Consider the following 24,099-nt stretch of genomic DNA (forward strand, 5'->3'; position numbering starts at 1 on the left):
ACAAAGTCAAATATATAATATTACCTGGGGTTCAGTATCACATCTTTGATGATGATCACTTTCAGTAATAAAAAGCAAGCAAATAGTGGGCATGTTAGAATGAAGAAGCCTCACATGATATGATATTAGATAATACAGCACAACAAAAGATTTGAAATGCGGAAGTAGTACTACAAACAGTAAAATACACTGCAATATTTCTCTATTATTCCTTTCAAACTTTCGAATTTTGAGAACTTGAAATGGAACCCAATACCATTAGATCATGTTTTCCACTGCTGGCTTGCTTGTACACCAAACAAAAATTTACTGAAAACAGAAACTGTGGTCCGCATCTAGTCTATGAGATTTGCATACTTGAATAGATGAGAGTGAAAAAGCGCTCAACTTCTGGTACATTTAGAATGATTTGGATGAATTTGCTTGATTCTTCAAGGACTGTAGGACCCATCCGTGCAACCCGTGCCAAAACTTTGGCAAGTTGGACTCCTCCGGGTTGAACACCCATGTCCTCTATCACAGTATCCACCACTGCTCTCAATGCTATGTCAGCAACACTCCCAAATTCAGCACTGCAATAGAAGATGAAAAGGATTTGACCGACTTCCAATTTGTGGAACAAAAAGTTACTAAAAGAAAAGGCGGCATTTTGAGAGATAACAATGACAAAATAAACTTGTATAATAGAAATTACATGTATGGATCTACTCCAGCAAGCTTATGAAAGAAGTCAGAATTTAGTAAAGCCAAAATCAGTATACTATGGCCGATAATGCTTCCCTAACATCACAGGCATACCTTGATATTACTGCCCGTGTCTCCGCCATAAGTTGTTCAAATTTGTTGACATCTGGAAGAAGTGTGTTATCATTGCTGAAGGCAGTGGCTAGTTCAAGCTCTGGCATCAAGTAGTTCACCCAGTGATGGGGATCTCCTGTGCTCATGAACTTGTCAAGTATTTGCATGATAGTTGCATGAAGAACCGTGGCATTGAAGGAATCCCTTAGCTGCTTTCTGCACATGAAAAGCATCCAAACTATTTAATATGATCTCTGATAATCAATACGTTCTATGAGAAAATTGGGGCAGTGAGAAAGTTTGGTAGTTTCGTGTATTAAACACTTATTGAGAATAGATTGAAAGCCTGGACATTGACCATCGTATATAAGACATTTTTAAGGATGACATAGTCACAAAGGACAAGCATGTATACTCATAAGCATTAACGGAGTTAACAAAAAAAAATCAAGAAAAAGACTGAATTGACAGATAAACCTGCCTTTGATTTTCAGAATAGCATACAACATGATAATAGATGGTAAGACAAAGCTTACCCCTTAAGAACTTCTGTTGCTGCTGCCTGGATGTTTGAAATTAAAGCAGGCATGCCAGACCTGGAGAGATAATCAGAACTTGCTAGAAACTTCTGCTGGTCATCCCTATGAATGAGATCAGCATCCTCCTGTAAACATAATAATAACAAACATATACATTCAGAGAAGTAAAAGTAACATGTCAGAACCAGTAATATTGTCTAAAGTTCACTTCAGACTGTCATCAAGCAGTAATCAGGGATAGTATTCTGAAATATATTATTTCCAGATTGAGACAACCTGGAAACCATCTACCCCCCTGCCACTAATACCTCACCTCCTCTATGGATATCCAGCCTCACCAGAAATGCATCCCAGTCCTTTTCTACACTCTCAAACAGAATTGCGTGTCTAGGCTTCACCATACTTATTCTACTAAGTTATTCTCCAAAACTGAAACATTTTATTTTTGAGATCTCCTTAACAACAGTGAATGTGATGCCACTCAGCCACTACCCTAGGTATAATTGCAACACGCTAGAACATCCCTAAATCCTGGGACATTTTATTTAAGAATGGAACCTATTTACAAGTGACATAACTTGCAGCCATATTTGATAACTCAATGAAACTTATTTACTTTGATTAAGTTTAGATATCACATACATTCCTTCAATCCAAAATTTTGGTGACAGGCTAACCTACAAATGAACATCTAGAAGAAGATGTTTCACTTTTGAGGCTACGTTTCCCAACAATCCATTTTTAGAAAGTGAAAGTTCACACATCTTGATATGCAATGATAATTCATCCTAGTATAAAATAGGACCATGAAATACATGCAAAATGGAGTTATCAATAATTTGCAAGTACTGAAAGTAGGAAAGTATATAGCTCTTACAATTAAAAGAGAGCTTCCAAGACCACGGGCAGTATCAATATATAAATGTCTCCCTAATATATTGACTTGAACTCTAATATATAAGCTAAGGATTGTCATTGCCCACAACGACAACACCATTCTCGTGAAACCTGGAGAAATACAAGACCTATACAAGGTGAGCTGATTATAAATATCAGAATTCATAAACTATGGTACTGATAGATGACAAATATATAAATAAATTCAAGTTTGCACTTAGAAATTCAGTCAAGTCAGATTCATACTTAGAATTTTCAGTCTATCCCATAATTCAAGTTTCTCTGCAGATGTTGATTGGCCCTTCGCTTGCATTAACTTGTCGGTAAGGTGAGAAAGGTCTAACTCTTCAGCTATCCGACTATTTAAATAGTGCATTGCATGAGGCAACGTAGTTGTATCAGCAATTCTTTGTATGTTCTCAAAATGGGCTTGCATTCTATTATTGGGAACAAAAAGACATAATGTTAGAACCCAGACAGTAAGTAGTTAGGGACTCAACAACAAAATATCTGGATACAGAAATTGAAGTGGGGATCTCTCTTAACTGGGCCTTGATAAGCTCTTCGTTTCTATCTCGTTCATGCTCGAGTTCGGTATCCAGGTCAGCAAGCCTTTGTCTGTGAGCATTATACAGTTTATACAGAAGATATCCACTTCCTAAAACACCAGCTGTAACATACAACTTCCTCCTATGCCTTCTCCAAAATCCCCTAAAATAACAATGGCGTACCAAAATCGAAAGTAAACAGTTGGTGAACAGAATCAAGTCAATTGTTACAAAACTCAAAAGTAAACCAGATGTATACACACACATAAAACACAATAACAGGAAAGCCATTAAACCAAAGGACCAGTTATTACTAACAAATTTTATCAACAAAATGTAAGAGCCCGCAAGAGTAAGCAACCAATTATAACAAGAAAAGAAAAACAACGAATATCTCAAATAAATTACCATAATAGAGAAAGTAGAACAATACCCAGAAGAAGAAATAGACAATTAAATCAGTAACAGAGACGCACAATAAAGACCCAGATGACAGAACGCAGTAAATTTGATGAACTGACCTTAAAGAAAGCATTGTTGGTGCTATGAGAGCCAAGCATCCATCACTGCGCCTTAATATATTGAAGTCCTTTCTGTGAAGATGGTTGAAAGAAGATAGTTTCGCGTGGAAAAGGGAAAATAAAATGGAAAAAAGTTGTTTATTGGGCAGAGCCGCAAGTGGTCTTAGGAAAACCCGCGCCGCAATCAAGTGTAACGGTGGTTCTTCACGTAATGGAAATCAGTTTGAGGATTCAAAGAGACTGTAAAAGCCTAAAACGAGGAGGCCCTTCTGTTATGAGTATGTTTATCTGAGGAATTTTGAAGGATTTGTAGAGAAGGCAAGTGGGGTTCAGTAAGGATGGTCGGATGAGATCAATTGGGCGTAGTATATTTAGGCCCCGAAAGTTTTGGTAATTAACTTAAACTCTAGCTTTATATGAACTTTTGTATTCTACTAATAGTAATGGTTAATGCTCTCTTCCTATCAAAATTCTGTATGTTACTAATTCTGTAAATCTGAATTATATTGAAGTAAAATTTTGCATACACTATATAATTATAATGCAAGCATTTATTTTTTTTTTTTTGGTTAGACCCAAGGGTGTCCACCGCCGACAGCAGTGACTAATCCCTTTCGCTGCGGGAGCTCTCCCAAAGGAGGTAAACAGCTGGCCACGAAATGTGCTCCATTCCCATGGGCGGGGATCGAACTCCCAACCTCATGGTTAAGGGATGAGGTGAGCTACCACCACACCACATCTCATGGTTAATGCAAGCATTTATTCAAATCATGGTATTGTCAAAATTAGTACGGTTCAAGATGCAATCTAATTCAATTCACTTAAATCAATTATCTAAATGATTTGTTTTGGTAGATTAAATTGAAACTCCAAATTCAAAACCCAATATGATTGGAGTGGATTAATTTGTGAAAAATCAAAGCACTTTACCATTCAATTTGTATATAACTTTACTTGTATTAAGATGTTCGATTGGATATTTGACGATTTATCTCTAAAGACACATACCCACAACACGATGAAAGTAAGAGCAAAAATACATATTATGATAAAAAAATTATTATGAAGAATAAAATTAAGAGTACAATTAAATATTAATCGAATCAAAGGGAACTGTTATTGGTACTTCAAAAAAGTTATGCATCATGTATAAAAATTTAAGAGAGAAATTCAACTTAGATGAGTACAATGACGTTTTTAGAGTGCCAATATCATTGTCTCTAATCTTTAAATACATACTAAACTTATTTAAGATAAGGATATTTGATATCATCTTTTAAAAAATGATATTTGATATTGGGAGCTTCTATAATGAGGAGTTTAGAGTGAGGAGCTTATTTGAGGGATTCAATCCCACCATCAAACCATTTAAAATGTTTAAGTCTATTTATTTTCTCACATTTGTTGTTAGTGAGATTGAATTCTTCAAACAAGCTCCTCACTCTAAACTCTTCATTATAGTCTTTTCGTTTGATATTTAGGTAGGGTATAGTCATCATCTAACCATTGGTTTCTATGCTGCGGTGTTGTCTTAATCCAAGGCCCGACTTCAAATTCTAATTGGGCTTCCAAATTAGACCCAAAATTTATTCCCGGGCCTTGCTTATTCTGAGCTAGGTTACCAAACTTAAGGTACCCAAACACACACACACACCCCAGGGCCTAGTTTGGGTTTGGCTCTCTCTATCTCTCTCTCTAACTCTCCCCAAAAACCCTATTTCATTCAGCTATATATACTTCTTTTATTCTCATTTTTCTTCTCACGCTTTCACTCTCACTCCGCGCCTTCGCCTCTCGAAACCCTAGATACCCACTCAGCCGCCGAGCAAAGACGAAGCCATGGCAGAAACTCTCGTTCTCCGCGGAACCATGAGGGCTCACACCGACATGGTTACGGCCATCGCCATTCCGATCGACAACTCTGAGATGATCGTATCGGCATCGCGCGACAAGTCTATCATCCTCTGGCACCTAACCAAGGATGAGAAGACTTACGGTGTTCCCCGCCGCAGGCTAACCGGCCACTCTCACTTCGTCCAGGACGTGGTACTCTCATCCGACGGCCAGTTCGCGCTCTCGGGATCCTGGGACGGCGAGCTTCGCCTCTGGGACTTGGCTCTCGGCGTCTCTGCTCGCCGCTTTGTGGGCCATACCAAGGACGTTCTCTCAGTGGCCTTCTCGATTGACAACCGTCAGATCGTCTCGGCCTCCCGCGACCGTACGATCAAACTGTGGAACACTCTTGGTGAGTGCAAGTTCACTATCCAGGACCAAGACGGGCATGGTGATTGGGTCAGTTGCGTCCGCTTCAGCCCCAATACACTGCAGCCCACCATCGTATCAGCCTCGTGGGACAAGACTGTCAAAGTGTGGAACTTGACCAACTGTAAGCTGAGGTGCACCCTTGAAGGGCACAATGGGTATGTGAACACAGTGGCGGTTTCTCCTGATGGTTCATTGTGCGCCAGCGGAGGGAAAGATGGAGTGATTTTGCTGTGGGATTTGGCAGAAGGCAAGATGCTTTACTCACTTGGTGCTGGTGCTATTATTCACGCTCTCTGCTTCAGTCCCAACAGGTACTGGTTGTGCGCGGCAACTGAACAAAGCATTAAGATCTGGGATTTGGAGAGCAAGCAAATCGTTGAGGATTTGAAGGTTGATCTCAAAACTGAGGCTGAGAAGACAGAGGATACCCATGCTGCTACTGCTTACAAGAAGAAGGTATACGTGTTTTTTTTTTGTTTTTTTTTTATTATCTACTGGTTGTATTTCTGATTTTTCAATTTTGTTAATTGATCAAATTCTGCCTTGTGTTCCATATGCGATTATGTTGCTTATAGATGATTTTTTCCATTTGGTATTCTGCCTTTCGTCATGTTTTGCAGTGCATTGTTTTAGAAAATATGTTGAGTGTTTGATCACACCTTGTTTTGCAGTGCATTGTTTGATGATTTGTTTCTTGTGAAGCAGAAACAAATGGTTTGGAATTTAAAAGGGTTTAGATTTGAGAGAAGTGGGAGGTATGGGGGGTTATAGAAATAGGGTTCCAATGCAAGTTGGTCATGTAGGCGATGAGTTTGTATAATTTTTATTGTGTACATACTTATGAAAAATGTATTGCAAATTTTGAAATTGACAAGCCAGCTACAAGGGAAGGCTAAATTGACTGTGTGTTTTTTTCTATTGAAAACGGATCAACAAGTGAAGGTTAATTTGGTTGGTTGTTTCCCTATATGAAAGGGATCTGCTGTTTTGGAGTGAGGTTCTTCTAGGCTCTTGCTGGAGGAGGCGGTGTACATTCTTTTTATTACCATGTCTCTAATCTAGGCAGATCCTAGAGTGGCCATGTCATCTGCAATGTGCATCTAGTTAATATTAGGGCTCCTTTTTTTTTGGGTTTATCATGTGATATTTTTTTTTTCTACTTGTAGACAATTACATAACTTGTGATTCTGTTGATTTAACTTTTGTTCCGAATTGCAGGTTATTTACTGTACAAGTTTGAACTGGAGTGCCGATGGGAGCACCTTGTTTAGCGGCTACTCCGATGGGGTAATCAGAGTTTGGGGCATTGGCCGTTACTAGAAAAGCTTGGGAGTAATATTCTCCTCGAGGACCTATGTTATCGAGAACAGTCAGTTACTTTTTTTTGTTCTTGTAGTTGCTTTAAAGTCTATTTAGGTTTTTGTTGGAAATGTTGGACATGTTGGATTTTATCATTATGTTGACTATATGGCTTTGAGGCCTCGTTATTTTGAGCTTCGGTTTTCAAATTAAGATATTATATTGGCTTTTCATCCTCAGTTAAGCATTGAATTTGATAATCAAATTCCATATTAGTTAACATTGGTTATGTGATTACTGCCATGGTGAGATGTCACGAAACATTTACCCAACGGGGTCAAGTTTTTAGCTATCGTTGGCGTTTGAATGCTGCTTGCAAGCGGCTTGATCGAGTTTTTCTTTAGTGAAACTTAATTTTGAGCTTATTTGCTAAACTGATCGAGTTCATAATCATTGTTGCATTTTAGCGCATGTATATTGTCAGTTATTTTTAGAGTTCATTCACTGTAACATATTTCGATGCCCTGCCTGCCAACGTAGTCTTGTATTCTTTTTGGAGATTGAGGTGATGCGAATTCACGATTTTAACATCACTACGATATACACCTGATCTGATATGATATGCTGCTGATCGTATTGCTAGACTTAAAATGAAATTGAACCAAAATAACCCCATGCTGATTATGTTAATATAAACACCCTTACTCTTTTGTGCCCAGTTTGGTATTGATGTGCTGTGAAAGTAATCGCTGTTAGATTTGTTATAAGAGAAATTAGCTGTGAGATAAAGCAGTTTAACGTTTATTAAACTTTTTGTTAAAAATGTCGTTGGTACTAATTCCTGCAAAATTAAAAAGTGATTCTCGCATAATCATTAAATTTAGGGCCTCTTCGAAATTGATTTCCGCATAATCAGAAGATGAAAGCACATGATTTTCTCATAGTTTACCAAATGACCAGGCTTTCCAAAAAATTTTAAAAATCACTTATCACTCCAAATAAGTAATGTCAAACAAGCACTTACAATTCCTTTGTTATAAATTATATATTTGTACTTTTCTTTTGTCTCTTTACATTTCCTTTTTTGTTATAATAAAAAGTATTAAAAAAAATAAAAGGAGTGTTAAGTGGAAAAAAAAAAAGGGAGTGGAAAATCAATGCAACTTATAAAACGCTGAAAATAGAGTTCTGAATTCTTTTCCCTTTTTCCCCTTCGCATTCAGGAAACAAACGAAATTCACACCGTTACGACCGCTACGCAAAACTAAAAGCATTTACTAACATCAAATATGCACCATTCTTCAAATTGTAAGAAAATATTTATATTTTTCAATGAATAGTCGCTATACAGCTGTAACTCATCAAAATTGGTCGCTCAAGGCAACCAAAGAAAATTATACGTACATCTTACAAGACTTCTCAGATAAAAAGAATCCTACAAAAGCTCCAATTATATTTTTTTTAAATAATATTTTTGGCTAATGTGAGCAATCGAGGTTAACACAAGCGCCGTAGTAGCATCACCAACGCAAGAATCCCAGTTCCAAATCCTCTGTATATGCTACCTTTTTTTCAATGTCCTCACGAACTGGTGATAACTTCAACAAAACTGACTTAGCTGGCTCATTGTCACCAGCAAAGATGATTAGAAATCCTTTTCAATGATTTGTCTGCCTGCAATAAAATGGTCCCAAACATTGCGTAACCAGTTTTTTGACTTCCGTATTCTACAGTTGCACTACCTTTTATATGGCTACTATCAAGGCCCTTTTTTTATGTGCATAGATGAAAACTTCAAATATCACCTTGGCTTCCGATTATCACCTCTGCGAGACTGACGCTGCCTGTTATTTGATTTATTTTGCAGAAAGCGAGCGAGTGTTGTATCACCAGCCTCATGATCACCTTCTGCGCCAATGTTCACTATTTCCTTCACAGTTTCACAATGATCAACCCCATGTTGTTTTCCTATATCTACTGCACCAGGCTCATTACCAACAGCCACAAAGGGCACTTGGCTTCGATCATTAGACTGATCTACTCTTTTTGGAAGCGGCTCTGATCTTGTTGTTACACCCGAGGGAGGGCAAGAGTGAGGACAGCTTTTGGCAGTTTGAGGGTGCCTCTTCTTCAATTTCTTTTTCCTCAAGGAAGCAAGAACAAAATCATCAGTATCACCATCACTTTCTGGATCAATGCCCACCACTTTCCCCACAGGTTCTTGTAAGCCAGCCTTCCACCCACTGACTAACTTTAGTCCATCAGGCTCATTGTCACTAGCCATGATGTTACCATTCAAATGACTACACTGCACACTGCAAGGTGGCATTCTGTCTGAAATTCTATCATCACAATGGACCATAAACTCATTATCTTTCCGGAAAGAGACTATTTGATTTCCACCGCAAACTGCATCCATTTCAGGATGCACTTCAGATCCCTTCTGTATACCGTTTGCGGGGCACTCCTGAACAGCAGAATCAGAAGCTACAAGCTTTCTCTTCTTTTTTCCATTGATTGAGGGGACAGGCCCAAGCTTTCTCTTCTTTGATTTATTGCGTAGAAAGCAAGCAAGTGTAGTATCATCTCCATCTGATGTTCCTACAATCTGATCTGAACAAGACATTTCCCTAGGTTCTTTGTGTGTATCCTGCTCACAAGGAAGAGTTACAACAACCTGACACTCTCCTGTTGGTTCAGTACCTTTGTGCCTTATGCGTCGCTGTTTACGAACTTTATTCTTCGTATTTGAGGCATCATGTCCAGCACATGTCTCAACCTTATCAAAATTATCTATCTCAGATACCTTGGAGCAACTTTGACTATTGTTTCTTTGCCTCCTGGATCTTATCTTCTTCGAAACTTTGCTGCATTGCACAAAAGGTATATATGGTAAGCATGAATAAAGCAGGAGTAAAATGAGGCAATATTGTATGCATTCTCCACTTGTTAATACAAGAAATATAAAATTCTAAGGAAACTCGTGGAAATATGTTGTGTTTGCTTCACCATAAAATAGGTACGGGAAAATTGTAAAAATTTACTGGGTAAACATAATTTTCTGGGTATTTGAACATTATACCTTAATTTTCCTTTCTGTTTCCTAGAATAAGTTAAAGTTTTGGTTGAAGTAACAATTGGCGGACGAAAATCATTAGGGCCAAGGGCTGGACGTTCTGTCTCCCGATCAACAAAGTTGCACATAAGAGCCGTCTTTCTTATTCTTTTCTCTTCTTTGAGCAAGGACACTTCATCTGGAAATAACACCTTCCATCTCCTGCTCAAAATGAAAGTCAGAAAAATTAAGTGCAGGCAACAAAATAAATGAATAAAACAATTTGACATAATCAGGACCTCGTACCTCCAGCACATATTATCAGTACGTCTAGGCACACATGCAGCAACTTTGGACCAGCAATATCCATATTCTGCAATGGCTTCTCTCAATCTTGAGTCCTCTTCTTCAATCCATTCACCCCACTTCAAAGAAGGCTCTAAAGAGTTGACATATCTGCAACATAAATTGAAAATTAAAAATTTTCTTAAATTGGTAGCTTCTACGCTTAACTTCAGAACGCGGTGCTGTACCTATCTCTACACTGTGCCTGAGTTCGACCAGGCACAAATTGAGCTGTTTTATTCCAATTTTTGGGGCCAAAAAGCATTTGAGCCACTTTCAGACGTTTGTCTTCCTCTGGAGTCCACCTACCTTCTCTTTTCCTGGTTGGATGAAGAGATTTCTTCCATCTGTACAGTATGAAAAATTATCATTACCATTAATGAGGCTCAGAAAATGCTGCCAGAATAAAACCAGATTCTAATAGAGGGAAACTATGAATGCAAAGAATGGATTAATTTTATAAGATTTTCCACGAGGAAAGACAAGAAGACTTTTCCAGTGTTTGTGTTGAGTTGAAGCCATAAGCAAAATATAATATAGAAAATAATGTTCTACAAAGTAATTTTTTAAAATCTACCAAACATAAACTTTTCCATCTCAGAAAACTTGTGTTAGAAAAAATAATAGAGCATGAACTATCAAGTGAAGTATATAATCCTTGGTGGTGCAACAATAAAACTTCAACCTAACCCCAAAACATTTAGCCACCTATATTACAGAATATTCAATGTCTATTCAGAAAGTAACTCAACTTGCATATCTCCTCGACGGGAATTACCATGCTCTTTCTTCAATATCAAAAGAATAATATGTAATGAACTTCCCAAGTCAGCAATAGACAGCTTCAAAATTTGAATAAGAAACATTCATAGAAAACTAACCTATTAGAGCATTGGGAACCAGTTCGTCCTTCCAAAGCAGAAGCTACAGACTGCCAATCACCTTCACCCAAAGCTTCTACAGCTGAGCGAAGTCTTGCATCCTCATCTTTGGTCCACTCCCGTTTCAGTATGGAAGCATTTAGGCTCCTTTGATAGCGTGCCAAGCACTGAAACGGAGTCCTGTTTGTCCCCAACAATACTGCAATATTAAACCAATTATCAATCCCCTTCTCCTGGACAAGATGCAGAAGATTCTTGTCCTCCTTCGCAGTCCATGATTTGTGATTGATTAAAGGATCCTCCCAGTTCAACCACCTGCAAGGATTAATCAGATAAATCAAGCTAAAAGAAACTAAAGAAAAGATGACCATGTGATAACCGTTATTGTGGTCAGATAAATACAAGTTACTGATAGCGTCACAGACATCCGTGATGGCAATCATCACAGACGCGATCAACACCACTGTTTTGAGTAAAGCACATGTCATGTATGGGTCCCACCTTTTATGACCTATGCTGACCTTGCATTTTTTATCAAATCCAACAATGACAAACGTGTCTGTGATGGTGACCCCATAGACGTCTGCCAAAACTCGCTTCATTGAAGTATACGAATGCTTCAGGAAAATCAATACAGACAAAAACGCTAGTCAAGAACCGCACAGGTTGAGACGTGAAACAAAATGAAGATGACCCGCACAGGAGTGACAAACCCCTTGAACTCAGTTGCTCACTCAATCTTAGTCGTTCATCAAAGAAACATTATTATTTTGATTCAGTATAGATTACCGACTAATTTTTGTAAAATTGTAAACACAACGTTTATAAGTGTGACAAATCATATACTCAGCCCAGCCCCTAGACATAAGGTCTCTTCCCAAGGTTGAAAAAAAAAAATTGAAATCATAACCATTCTTAAAAATAAAAAACAGAAAAAGAAGTGTTGGCCAATAAGGTGTCGATATTAATCTGAACTTTGAAACATACAAGAGAGTCAGACACATACATATTATCTATTTATGTATTTTATGTATGTCAACATGATGACACAAATAAACTAATTTTACATTCTCTTGCGTGACTTAGAAAAATGAAGTGAATAGATTAATTAGAAAGTTTAATGGCATAAAAAAAAATGTACCATTACAAAAGCTCATACCTTGCTTCACATTCTCCACCAGAACGACCAACGATATACATGGAAGCCAACTGCTCCCAGTTAACCTTAGGCAGGAATTCTCTAATTTTTTCTGGGGTAATTTCAAGATCTTTGATTGAAGCCAAAATGTCATCGATATGATTAGAGTCTCCATAAGGTCTCTCAGAATAACTGTCAAGGATTATATGTAGTTAGGGAAGGCATGTTTAAGAAGCAATGTGAATTTCATTAAATAAAAAAAACAACAATGCAGTCAAGATAGTCATGTTTTCTTTTCCCAAAAGGAAAAAAGAAATCTCCTTTCTTATTCAGCCAAGAACGAGCAAGTCAAACAAAAGTATTCTACATTTCCACTCTCCTATAAACCATAATCAATCACATAAGTTTGACAGAGCACTTAAAAAATTAATGAAACATGCCATAAAAAATGATGAAATAAGACAGAACAAACCTCGATTCATGTACAGAAAACTGAAGCACCATTTCTTGAAATTGTTGTCTTATTCCCTTTTCAAGGGCTTTCTTTTCTGCCTTTGACCATTTTTTTCGATCTAATGAATGCAGAAATTTCGTCAATGTCATTCTGTAGTTAGCAACATGTGAATTCTCTTCTGGGCCATAAAACATAGCTGAGATCTTTTTGTCATGAGCCTGCAGAAATAATAGGTGTCCTCGGCATTAGAAGGAAGCCCAAAAATATCAATAGTACAAGGCAAAAGTTTTGCAGAAACCAATCAGAACGCTATTGCAAATGCCCATGCAATCCTATAAAAGTCAGCTCAAAGAAGTAAATCCTATAGAGAAGAGCTAGTAATCTAGCCAATGTAGGTATTTCCTTTCCCTCTGTTCATCCCAAAGGAATTATGTGCAGCTTTAGAATACTTACCTACCAGCTACCCCTCAATCTAAAGTAGATAACTAGTTCATATATACCAAAGAAGAAGAAAAAAAAAACCATTTAACAACTGCTTGGGAAAGCTAGTAAACAAATAAGCAACTAACCTTTAAATCCCTAAACTTCCTTGGCCTGTTCACCAAAATTAACTGGACACGAGGATCCTTCTTTTGGGACAATGCCTCCCCTGTTCGTTTTTTGCAAGAAACTTGAAAGTCTTTAAGGATTTTGACACGTTCCTTCAGTTTTCTGTTCTCCTCAATTTTTGCTTCCATTTGGACCAACTTACTCCGGAGAAATTTCTGACTGGACCTATTCTTCTTAATGGCATCCATAAACACCTGCGCAGACTTTGGGAAGGTTGAGTATTTGGCTGGCAACGTGGATGGCCTGCAAGAATCAGATTGTTGCAACTCAATCGAAGCGGAAGGCTGTCCCTCAGCATTGTCACTCAGTGGATGGATGGCCATACATGCATCTTCAGTAACCTGAGAACTTTCATGAGCAATTTCATTGCAAGTTTCCTTCACTGGTTTGCAAGTATCTGAAAATCCAAAAACAATCAAGTTTTCTGAGGTGCAATAAAATTGTAGACGACGAGCAGATGAAAATTGCAAAAATATGACAACAGCAAAATTGATGCACACAAAGACAACAAAACAAATGTGTATACATTGAATTTCAAGTACCGTTTTGGTAGGCTGCGAAACGTTTCTGAACGGAAAGAAGCGTTTGATAATCGTCCTCCTCGTCGTCGGAGACAGCAGGCGGCAATGAACTCAAAGGCTTCAGAGACAGAGGCTCGCAAAAATCGGAAATATTCGAGAATCGACTCCTTATTTTCTGGAGCAACTCAATGTCATCGTCGACTTCGTCGGATTCGGATTCGGACTCTGAACCGGAGGAGTGGCGGAGGTCGTCACCGCCTTGGTTGTTGTTGTTGGGGTTGAGGTCGTCGGGGTTGGTGCCGGTGAGCATACAGGCACGCCTTATGGCTTCCATGTCCTCGTCGAAATCTTCGTCGTCATCTTCTTCTTCTTCTTCTTCTCTATCGCCGCCGGAAAACTGGTCCTCTTCGCTTTCGGTGAGAGGAGACATTGCGAGTCTCAGAGGCGGGGGCGTTCCGCGTAATAACGACTAACGAATGATTATTTTGCGAGTTAAATTGTGGGTTATATAAAGACGCGACCGCTTTCCAAGTTGGAGTTTGTGGCCCAACAAATGCTTGGGTTTAAATATGGGCTTTTGAGTTTCTGTTTATTTTTTTGTTAATTTGGGGCCTTGTGTTTGTAGGATGCAATCGAACCTCATCTTGGATTCTGCCTCTGCCCAAACCAAACCAATGATAAAAACTTTTCTATTATCCAAACAAAATATATCGGTTTTTATGTTAATAAAAATAATTAAGAAATAGAACCATTTATTATATGAGGGTAATACAATAAAAGAACCCAATTAAAGATTAATGGGATTGGGACATGAATATAACATCAAACCGTGCTGAAGCAGATATATACCAATCAACTGTTCGCTTTTATGCAATGGAAAATTAAATTTAGTTGTGACATTTGAAAGTAAAGTTTAAATTATTCTAATGTAGAGATGTTTGAAATTATTCTAATTTACGGTATGGGGGATTTAAATTTTGGAAAGAACAAACACGCTAGCTAATTTAATAATTTTAATTCTTAATGTTTACATTAACTAATGACATTTTCTAGTGTTTTGAATGTTTTATCATTCTCTACCTTTTACTTTATATATATATATATATATATATATATATATTAGGGCACGTAGTGTGGTGATGTAGTGATGTCAAACACTTAAAGCATCTTCAACCAATGTGTCAAAAGTGTCACATAGACATTTAACGACACATCACTCCAACCGATGTGTTAAAGTTGATGTGGAATGAAGGCTGGAGGTTGAGATACTATTTTTAACATCCCAAAAGTAAGATGTCAAATGAATATTTTATTATTTTTAAAAGATAGTTGGCTGTTACTTTAATTTATTATTTTACTTCTTCTTTTTTTCTTATTTATCTTAAATGATTTGACTGTTACAATAATCATTTATTTGACATATCGGGTAGAGATCTCCCTTGAAGATGCTCTTATGAGATTTGGCACTGTCAACAATATACACACGTAATAAGATTGTAAGCTGATGCTCATGTTCAACTGAAACTGATTTTCTTTACATTTATTCCCCAGTGACACAGAGAGATGACCAAAGCCGTGTGCAATGCACCAAACATATACAGATACAGTTAGGTATGAGCATTTATGAAACGTTACATACGTTACGAGAGGGGCATATTTATTTATTTATTTTTATATTTATTTTGTACATTTGACTTCTGATTATGTAGAATTGAATTTTATTATTGCCAAGAAGATCATGTGGAATTTATTGAATTACATAGTTTACAGACATGATGATGAGATGCGATCTCAGAATGCCCCAATTTATTATTATGTAAGCGGATGAGATCAATAAATACGGCACAACTATATATATCATCGTATATATATGTGGGTGGAAGAATAAGGCATGAATAGCATGATACTAGATAAACGAGTCGTAACACATGATCTAATCTCAAAAATAAGTTGAGCAAGAAATTCCATAAACTTAAATAATTTTATTTTCATTTCTTTCTGATATGGCGTAGACTAGTAGGTGATCAGAGAGAGAGAGAGAGCTTCTTCTCAACTTTTCTCATTTTCATTTCCATATAATATGAGGATACAGATAGTGACAAGATAGAGAAGAGTAGTTTCTGAACATTGACAAGACACAGGATGATGGATCATAAGCTGTAAGCTGTAACTGGTTGGTTGGCGCATGCAGCAATCAAGAACCCGTCTCTTTTTAAATTCTTTGATACATCCCTTTCACCATATAGTAATAATAGTACTCCATCTCTGCATACATTTTTGTTCAGAGAAAGAAAAGAAGAAGAAAGAATAAACAAGAACCATATTATTAATTCCATTTCCATATAAAGAAACAGCAAATATGGCCTTCTTTCTCTCTTCTTCTTCTACCTTCGTTCATCCCCAACTCCAGCCTATTGTAGCCAAAATGACTCTCCTTGACACCTTGTTGTTCTATGTAATATACTCTCTCTCTCTCTCTCTCTCTCTCTCTCTCTCTCTCTCTCTCTCTATATATGAATGAATTCATAATGAATATATTTGAATCAGGTTATTCATTTTGTGGACAAGCTGGGAATATGGCACAGACTACCAGTTTTCATGGGACTTGCTTACTTGGGTATCAGAAGGCACTTGCACCAGCGTTACAATCTTTTGCATGTAGGAAGAATCAACGGTCAGAAATACGATACCGAAAGACTGTCCTATCGAACGGCTGATGGGACATGCAATCACCCTCATGATCATTTGGTCGGGAGCCAAGGAACCTGTTTCGGTCGCAACATGCCTCCCTCAACCTCACCCTATGGGGTAAAGGCTAACTCCCCACTACATCTACTATCTTCTCTTCATATTTTGAATTAATGCATGCTTCTACTGTTAGTTTGGCCTTCTGTCCCTTTTTTCTATTTTAAGTGGTAAATAATTGTCCTAATTTTGCACAGTTGCTGGAGCCTCACCCTGCAATTGTAGCCTCCAAGCTTTTGGCCAGGAAGAAATTCGTAGACAATGGGAAGCAGTTCAACATGATAGCCTGTTCATGGATACAATTCATGATTCATGATTGGGTTGATCATTTAGAGGACACTGAGCAGGTATAATATATATGAACACTTTTTTGATTGATTGATTAATTTCTTGCTAGAGAATATTCCAATTTTATGGTTGGTTGTGGAAGTACAGGTGGAAATTAAAGCTCCTGAAGAAATTGCAACAGGGTGCCCTCTGAAATCATTCAAGTTTTATAAGACCAAGAAAGTTCCCACGGCTTCAACTTCTTCAGACTCGGATTGCTTGAATGCAAGGACTCCCTGGTGGTAAGTATTGATCTGTTTGTTTTTTGTTTTGTAACTCTAATTAAGTCCAACATTCAATTTCTGCATTTGATTCTGTGGTGAACAGGGATGGGAGTGTAATTTATGGGAATAACATGGAGGGCATGCAAAGAGTAAGGACATTCAAAGATGGAAAGTTGAAGATCTCAGGAGACGGCCTTCTAGAGCACGATGAGAATGGTGTTCCTATCTCTGGCGATGTTCGAAATTGCTGGGCTGGCTTCTCCCTCCTGCAAGCATTATTTGTCAAAGAACACAATGCTGTATGTGATATGCTAAAAGTAAGTTCATCTTAATTTAATTCTTCTCTTTTTATTTTTTCCTCACTTTTATGTGAATATATATAACTGAAAAAGACTATCCCAAAATTTTGATTATCTGTTGGCTTTGCATAACACATTCAGGATTTGATCAATGTAAATCATATGTGTTGTAAAATTGTTTAGGTACATTACCCAGATATGGATGATGAGAAGCTGTACAGGCATGCAAGACTGGTCACTTCAGCTGTCATTGCTAAAATCCACACAATTGATTGGACTGTAGAGCTCTTAAAGACTGATACTCTTCTGGCAGGGATGAGGATCAACTGGTAATTAATGAAATTGATTAAGATATATAATCGAACCAATTTGATGAATCATATTTGGAAGCAACAATGTTAAAGTAGGCTGCCTTGCTTTCTCCTGTTGGAAGAGCTTAAGTTACAACATGGATGATGTGCAGGCCAGTCAAATTTTTCTGTTTATTTCTTTCCAGCCCAGCTTTCTTTGAAAATCAGATTTTGATTGATTGTTTCTGTTGAAGGTATGGATTTTTGGGGAAGAGATTTAAAGATTTACATGGACATATTTTAGGACCAATGCTTAGTGGATTGGTTGGCCTAAAGAAGCCGAGAGATCATGGAGTTCCCTATTCGCTGACCGAAGAGTTTGTAAGTGTGTACAGACTGCATGCCCTGCTACCAGATAAACTCATCCTTAGGGACATTGAGTCAACAGCTTCAGAAGACAAATGTCCTCCAATACTAGAAGAGTACATATCTCTCTTTCCCGTCTTAATTCACTCTGTATTTCCATAAAGGCAGCATGAGGGTGAAGTTTTCAGTGTCTTTTTCTTTTGTGTTTCTGTTTAAAGACCTAGCTTTAGCATTTTATGCAAAGCAAATATCAAAATAAGCATTTAGATATTGATATGTCCTGTTACTTTGTTCCTTGTTACTGCTTTATAGAGTACCCATTAAATGTTGCAAGGCCACAATGAAAGCATATGCATGACTGGGATGCATGACTGGCTGCTGCTATGTTACAGGGTGCTTATGAGAGATATGGCGGGTAAGGAGGGAGAACGAAGACTGTCGACAATTGGAATGGAGCAGATGCTCGTATCGATGGGTCACCAGGCATGTGGAGCTGTCACATTATGGAATTATCCATCATGGATGAGGAACCTCATTGCACATGATGTTAATGGAGAAGACAGAGCCGATCCAGTTGATATGGCTGCATTAGAAAGTAAACTATATTTATTGCTTTCAATTCTCCTTTTGCCTTTATTTTAGAACACGGTTTATTAAGAGGTTTGAATATTTGTCTCATAACTCTTGAATCATGAATGGTTATTAGTTTATAGAGACAGAGAGAGAGGAGTTGCCCGGTACAATGAGTTCAGAAGGAACCTGCTGATGATTCCTATTAACAAGTGGGAAGATTTGACGGATGACAAAGAAGTTGTTGAGGCTCTGAAGGAGGTGTATGGAGATGATGTTGAGAAGCTTGATTTGCAAGTGGGTCTACATGCAGAGAAGAAGATAAAGGGCTTTGCCATTAGTGAGACAGCTTTCTTCATCTTTCTACTTATTGCATCAAGGTATATTATACATGCTCAAAACCCCACCTTACAAATTAAACAAAATGCCCGCATTTCTTTTGTTTTTCTGTCTGAATATTTGGTGATGTACTTTTAGGAGGCTAGAAGCTGATCGTTTCTTCACAACCAATTTCAACTCCAAAACATACACAGAGAAAGGCCTTGAATGGGTTAACAAGACAGAGACTTTGAAGGATGTGATTGATAGGCATTTCCCTGATATGACAAGAAGATGGATGAAGTGTTCAAGTGCTTTTTCAGTATGGGATTGGGAGCCAAACCCAGAAAGCTATATACCCTTATATTTGAGACCAGCTCCATAATTATGTTTGTCATGAAGGTTCCTGGAGTTTGGAAATCTTGTGATATATAGTGCAATTTCGCTATATATAAGAAGCAAGATAGTTTTGTGTAATATACGGGAGCTCAAACCTATCTGTATATATAGGAAAGATAGGAAGCATGTGGCGTTTCTATCCTCAATAAATAATACAAGTCTCAGATATTTTGTTGTCTATCTTACTCAACTTGTGTGTTTTGATGAATTTATCTAATCACATCACATCACATGTTACTAACTGTTAAAACTATTCTAAATTTGAATTGTGTCCGAAACTTGAATCAATTATAAAAGTAAATTTATTCGGGTATACGATGGTTAGGCCAGTTGGTTAGGCAGTGAGTATATCCCCTTGTACTCAAGTTTGAATCTCCCTCCTCTTAGATTATATTAATTTAGCGTAGTTTAAATTATCGTTTTTATTAAAATAAATGAAAAATAAAAAAATGGGATCAAAATCATAAAGAACAAAGTAAATTTGGGCTTCTGTTATTGGTCAAAACTTTTGGTGCGTTGTTGTGTAGCCCATACCCGACCCAGTACCCCACACACACAGGCCGCTTGGGGTCCTGGAGATTATTGGGCTTTTGCGTCGTTTTTGTTGGGCTTCAACATAACTCATACACGAAACATTTTTTCAAAAGAAAGCGCGGGAGTTTTCAACCAAATTTAGCGGTAAAAGAAGAATAGCCGAAAGCCGTCCAAAATCACCGAACCAATCCTATTCCGCCACTTCAACTTGAAGAAACTTTTCTTCATCCTCACGCCAACGTGGCCATCTCTCATTGGTTTGTGTGAAGCATTTACCAACGGACCTGTTGGGTTTAGCTCTCAATATCAAATTTGCAATTTTGTGTCGTTGCCTCCTCACTTCGCCATTTGCTCCTCTTCCCGCCGTTTTCTCTTAACATTAAGCTCTTCGTTTCTTCATTTCTTACAAAGCAAAAATTTATTATTATTTTTTAAAAAAATAAAAAATCTGAGGACCCAGAAAACCTAAAAATAGAAAAAGGAAAAACCCTAAACCCAGAGGTGAAGGAGCAACAACCAAATGGGTATCAAAGATCTTCTCAGATTCATGAAACCTTATATTGCACCCATTCATATCAATAAATATGCCGGCAAGCGCGTAAGTAGCAATCCCATGTTTTAGTTTTCGATTTTCTCAGTTTGATTCTGAATTGGGTCTCTCTTATAATCATTCCATTTTATTTCTCAAACTGAAATGTGAGTGTTTTGTAAATTTATTTGCAGGTGGGTATCGACGCCTATTCATGGCTTCACAAAGGAGGTAAACATGCTGCTTCGATTTCCTTTTTGGGTCAGTTGGGTGATGAGATTTCATTGGTTTATCTATTTATTAATGTTATTATTTTTTTCTGCAGCATATTCATGTAGTTTGGAGCTTTGTATGAATTCAAATAGCGAAAGGAAATTGAAATACATAGATTATTTTATGCACCGAATAAACCTGCTGCGTCACCATAAGATAACCCCAGTAGTCGTCTTTGATGGTGGCAATGTACCATGTAAGGCTGCCACTGCAGAAGAGCGCCACAGGCACGTTTCCACAATACCCGTTTGTTTTTCTCCATCTTATTATTATTTTTCTTTTTAAACCGTGTTCGTGTTATTAATGCACAAACTTGCTACTGATTCAGGAGAAGAAAGACTAATCATGATTTGGCAATGGCAAAATTTAAGGAAGGGGATATTAGAGCGGCCACTGAGCTCTTCCAGGTATTTATTTAATTTTGTTCACCAAGTGTGTTGCACATCTAGATCCTATATCGTAAATCATTTACTGTTGTTTGTGCTTTTCTTCTGACCGGTTCATTTTCAGAAATGAATTGGATTTGTGTTATTTAGAATCTTGGATGTAGTGAGCTGCATAAACTTTGAGCTGAAGACATCACTAGGAGTTATGTATTGCTTTGTCTTCTTTTACTCATTGCTTAGTTTTGAAACTTACAATTATCGTGACTAGCTAACGTGATTTATCATTCCTCCAAACTATTAACTCAAGATTCTATGGGAAGTTCAGAAAACATGGTAGGCATAGAAAGTGTTCAAAGTTCAATTGGGGTTCTATTATGAGATCATAATTTCTCCGCATTATGTCGAGTGCTAATTCATCTTTGACATCAGTTTTTCTTGTCCTTAAACGTTGTATATATCTGAATTATCTACTGTGTTTGTTTCTTCACTTGTAGAGGGCAGTGAGTGTAACTCCATCTATGGCACATCAACTAATACAGGTACTTTGCTTGATGCATATTCTGTTTTCCTGCAAAGTTCTAATTCAATTATGATACCAGGGCCCTTTCATTTCTTTTTTAATTCTTGGATTCAAACCCAACCCTGAGTCCTGCGTAATTTTGTGCACTATTGGCCTTTCAGATTCTGAGATCAGAGAATATTGAATTTGTAGTGGCTCCATATGAGGCTGATGCACAGCTAGCATTCCTGTCCAATCTCGAAGCAGAGAGGGGTGGAATTGCTGCAGTGATTACAGAGGATAGTGATCTAGTGGCATATGGTTGCCAAGCTGTAAGAATCTCCATGAAATTTTGATATGACGCAGATAGAGGTCAAATCCTCTCCTGATGACTTCATTTTGATCATGTATCATTGAACTTGCTGCTGTTTTGTTTGTTTTGATTTGCATTGGTTGCAAACAGGTTGTCTTTAAGATGGACCAATATGGTAACGGTGAAGAGATGGTGCTGGAGAATGTTTTTAATACAGTGGGCCGTACACCTTCCTTCCAAAATTTTGATCAGGAATTATTCACAGGTTAGTTCAATCTGACACTGGAGCTCTTTTATATACGTATGTTTTAAATGAAAACATCTATGTAGCTGAGTCATCCATCATCTGAAACAGTAACAAATGTGCACAACATAAATTACTTTTGTATAAGTAACTTCTGCACCTCACACTGATATTGAGTATTGTTCCCTTGATACAGGGCCATCCCTTTTTTCCAACCAAAATTTTATTTTAGGCTTGCTTTCAGTCTTGGAAACATGTTTCTAATAAGCATTTCCACAGCATGAACCAGCTTATAATCTGGCATTTTTACAGGTATGTGTGTCTTGGCCGGCTGTGATTTCCTTCCATCAGTTCATGGAATTGGGATTGCAAAAGCTTATGCCTTGGTTTCAAAGTATCGTAACTTAGATCGTGTAAGTGTGCAGTACAGCTTCTTAAAATGTCAACATAATTATTGAATGTATACATATATGTTTTCTCAATATCTTATGTTTATAATTTATTTTCCTATTATTTTAGAACTGTTTATGATGCCTCATGCTTCATTTATTGGTGGCATGCTTGCAGGCTCTATCAGTTTTGAAATCGCAGAAGGGCAATCAAATGCCTGAAGATTACCCCAAATGTTTCAAAGAAGCAGTTGCAGTTTTTCAGCATGCTCAAATGTGAGTAATATGAAAGTAGCACTGAGTAATAAATATACTGGCCTTTTCTACTTGTTTACAGTAGTGACTCCTGCTGGCCTTTTTATACTTCCATGTAGATTTGATGCCGAAAAGAAAAAGGTCAAACATATGAAAGCCATTCCAGAAAAGCTTGTGCATTCTCTAGATGGAGAACTCGATTTCCTTGGACCGTATCTTTTTGTTCCTAATCCCTTTTTATTTCGATGTTCAATAGCTCTTGCCATATCTGCATTTATTTTCCTTGACCAATTACAAATTGGACTAGAGAAATGACTCCATCAGTAGCTACTGCAATTGCTGAAGGAAACTTGGACCCCATAAATATGAAGGCCTTTGATCATTTCCCAGCTTCTAGACATCATGAAGAACCTATTAAGAGCCAAAATATTGGTCAAATTCAGAGACCTGAGACTGCTGTGGTATCTGCAGAAGATAGCTGTTTTGTAAGCTTTCCCTCCCATAAAAGCCGAGGGAAAGATAGTACAGGGCCTACAGGCAAGTTTCTTTAATTCTTCCCCACTTAACACACCTGCGCTTTCTTACAGGTTGTTCAACAGAATGAAATCTGATGTTTTTGACTCAAATTCCAAACTTTTGTTCTACAGAAAGGCAGAATCCTGTTTCAAATGAAAAGAAGTATTTGAATGAATCTGCAGCACTTGCAAAGCTAATTGTGCCATCGACAAATAATGAAACAGTGGAGACCACAATAGCACCCAACACCATCCCGTTGAAGGTTCGCCGCAACAATCCTTTCAAGAAACGGAAAGATGATGTTCACTCAGATCAAATAGGGAGCAAAACTAAACAAGTTTCAAATGCAGCTGAGGTGGAAATTTCGGACACCTCGAATGTCTCACCCAGTAACATCAAACCTAAAGTTGTTAACAATGTTCCTTCCAGAAAAAGGAAAAATGATATTATCTTAGAGCATGTAGAAAGCATTGGCGAAGAGGTTTCAGTGGTGACAGAGATAGAGTCTTCAGACATATTGTGTGTAACTCCAGAGTCCCAGGAAAGTGTAAACTCTAAGCTTCCCAAGGCAAAAAGGATGGTGAAAAATGAGAAGTTGAAGAGAAGCAGCTTCAAGAGTTCAGGGAATAAAAATAGTAGTATCTTGAATTTCTTTTCTCGTGTATGATTACTTTATTTCTCTATAAATTATTATTTCTATCCTTGTTTTATTTTTGGACACTTTTGGCTACTTTTGTTGAGCTGTTGCTATAT

At 37.6% G+C, this 24,099-nt stretch overlaps 5 protein-coding genes across 6 annotated transcripts; 3 read left to right on the forward strand and 2 right to left on the reverse strand.

Annotated features, from left to right (window-relative positions):
• Nucleotides 1–94: 94 nt before the first annotated feature.
• Nucleotides 95–3,585, reverse strand: PEX3-1 (peroxin 3-1). Its single transcript, XM_008241963.3, has 7 exons — nucleotides 3,304–3,585; nucleotides 2,781–2,945; nucleotides 2,481–2,671; nucleotides 2,215–2,345; nucleotides 1,335–1,462; nucleotides 799–1,014; nucleotides 95–572 (listed from the first exon to the last, which is right to left on the reverse strand). The coding sequence occupies exons 1-7, from the start codon at nucleotides 3,315–3,317 to the stop codon at nucleotides 341–343; spliced, it is 1,077 nt and encodes a 358-aa protein (XP_008240185.2). The 5' UTR covers nucleotides 3,318–3,585; the 3' UTR covers nucleotides 95–340.
• Nucleotides 3,586–5,025: 1,440 nt separating this feature from the next.
• LOC103338724 (small ribosomal subunit protein RACK1) lies at nucleotides 5,026–7,106 on the forward strand. Its single transcript, XM_008241962.2, has 2 exons — nucleotides 5,026–6,024; nucleotides 6,787–7,106. Exons 1-2 carry the CDS (start codon nucleotides 5,143–5,145, stop codon nucleotides 6,886–6,888), a joined length of 984 nt encoding a protein of 327 aa, XP_008240184.1. The 5' UTR covers nucleotides 5,026–5,142; the 3' UTR covers nucleotides 6,889–7,106.
• Nucleotides 7,107–8,164: 1,058 nt separating this feature from the next.
• Nucleotides 8,165–14,350, reverse strand: MYB4R1 (myb domain protein 4r1). Of its 2 annotated transcripts, none has more exons than XM_008241960.3 (9): nucleotides 13,892–14,350; nucleotides 13,310–13,746; nucleotides 12,759–12,958; nucleotides 12,308–12,478; nucleotides 11,149–11,463; nucleotides 10,456–10,614; nucleotides 10,229–10,378; nucleotides 9,950–10,144; nucleotides 8,165–9,734 (listed from the first exon to the last, which is right to left on the reverse strand). In XM_008241960.3, exons 1-9 carry the CDS (start codon nucleotides 14,298–14,300, stop codon nucleotides 8,669–8,671), a joined length of 3,102 nt encoding a protein of 1,033 aa, XP_008240182.2. In that variant the 5' UTR covers nucleotides 14,301–14,350; the 3' UTR covers nucleotides 8,165–8,668. The 2 variants fall into 2 exon arrangements, with proteins under 2 accessions (XP_008240182.2, XP_088897869.1); XM_089041743.1 differs by having other exon boundaries at nucleotides 13,876–14,017.
• Nucleotides 14,351–16,115: 1,765 nt separating this feature from the next.
• Nucleotides 16,116–19,593, forward strand: LOC103338722 (alpha dioxygenase). The gene is made up of 10 exons (XM_008241959.3): nucleotides 16,116–16,325; nucleotides 16,418–16,678; nucleotides 16,813–16,962; nucleotides 17,051–17,184; nucleotides 17,270–17,483; nucleotides 17,649–17,794; nucleotides 18,010–18,237; nucleotides 18,514–18,716; nucleotides 18,828–19,071; nucleotides 19,169–19,593. Exons 1-10 carry the CDS (start codon nucleotides 16,230–16,232, stop codon nucleotides 19,392–19,394), a joined length of 1,902 nt encoding a protein of 633 aa, XP_008240181.2. The 5' UTR covers nucleotides 16,116–16,229; the 3' UTR covers nucleotides 19,395–19,593.
• Nucleotides 19,594–20,255: 662 nt separating this feature from the next.
• LOC103338814 (5'-3' exonuclease family protein) lies at nucleotides 20,256–24,060 on the forward strand. The gene is made up of 12 exons (XM_008242071.3): nucleotides 20,256–20,540; nucleotides 20,666–20,702; nucleotides 20,797–20,971; nucleotides 21,073–21,151; nucleotides 21,625–21,669; nucleotides 21,812–21,961; nucleotides 22,093–22,207; nucleotides 22,499–22,599; nucleotides 22,754–22,851; nucleotides 22,950–23,042; nucleotides 23,138–23,367; nucleotides 23,478–24,060. The coding sequence occupies exons 1-12, from the start codon at nucleotides 20,463–20,465 to the stop codon at nucleotides 24,011–24,013; spliced, it is 1,737 nt and encodes a 578-aa protein (XP_008240293.2). The 5' UTR covers nucleotides 20,256–20,462; the 3' UTR covers nucleotides 24,014–24,060.
• Nucleotides 24,061–24,099: the final 39 nt, after the last annotated feature.

Source organism: Prunus mume, linkage group LG7, assembly GCF_029339155.1.
Source record: "Prunus mume cultivar Tortuosa linkage group LG7, ASM2933915v1, whole genome shotgun sequence".
NCBI classification, from domain to species: domain Eukaryota; kingdom Viridiplantae; phylum Streptophyta; class Magnoliopsida; order Rosales; family Rosaceae; genus Prunus; species Prunus mume.

Coding starts and splice junctions, on each gene's coding strand:
- LOC103338722 (XM_008241959.3), top strand. CDS start 16,230: ATGGCCTTCTTTCTCTCTTCTTCTTCTACCTTCGTTCATCCCCAACTC. Junction 17,484..17,648: donor CTGTATGTGATATGCTAAAA/GTAAGTTCATCT, acceptor AAAATTGTTTAG/GTACATTACCCAGATATGGA. Junction 17,795..18,009: donor GCAGGGATGAGGATCAACTG/GTAATTAATGAA, acceptor TTTCTGTTGAAG/GTATGGATTTTTGGGGAAGA.
- PEX3-1 (XM_008241963.3), bottom strand. Junction 2,672..2,780: donor GAAGAGCTTATCAAGGCCCA/GTTAAGAGAGAT, acceptor TCCCAATAATAG/AATGCAAGCCCATTTTGAGA. Junction 1,015..1,334: donor GCAACAGAAGTTCTTAAGGG/GTAAGCTTTGTC, acceptor TTTCATGTGCAG/AAAGCAGCTAAGGGATTCCT.
- MYB4R1 (XM_008241960.3), bottom strand. CDS start 14,300: ATGTCTCCTCTCACCGAAAGCGAAGAGGACCAGTTTTCCGGCGGCGAT. Junction 13,747..13,891: donor TTTCGCAGCCTACCAAAACG/GTACTTGAAATT, acceptor TTGGATTTTCAG/ATACTTGCAAACCAGTGAAG. Junction 12,479..12,758: donor TTTTCTGTACATGAATCGAG/GTTTGTTCTGTC, acceptor AATCCTTGACAG/TTATTCTGAGAGACCTTATG.
- LOC103338724 (XM_008241962.2), top strand. CDS start 5,143: ATGGCAGAAACTCTCGTTCTCCGCGGAACCATGAGGGCTCACACCGAC. Junction 6,025..6,786: donor CTACTGCTTACAAGAAGAAG/GTATACGTGTTT, acceptor TCCGAATTGCAG/GTTATTTACTGTACAAGTTT.
- LOC103338814 (XM_008242071.3), top strand. CDS start 20,463: ATGGGTATCAAAGATCTTCTCAGATTCATGAAACCTTATATTGCACCC. Junction 20,541..20,665: donor ATAAATATGCCGGCAAGCGC/GTAAGTAGCAAT, acceptor ATTTATTTGCAG/GTGGGTATCGACGCCTATTC. Junction 23,368..23,477: donor AGATAGTACAGGGCCTACAG/GCAAGTTTCTTT, acceptor TTTGTTCTACAG/AAAGGCAGAATCCTGTTTCA.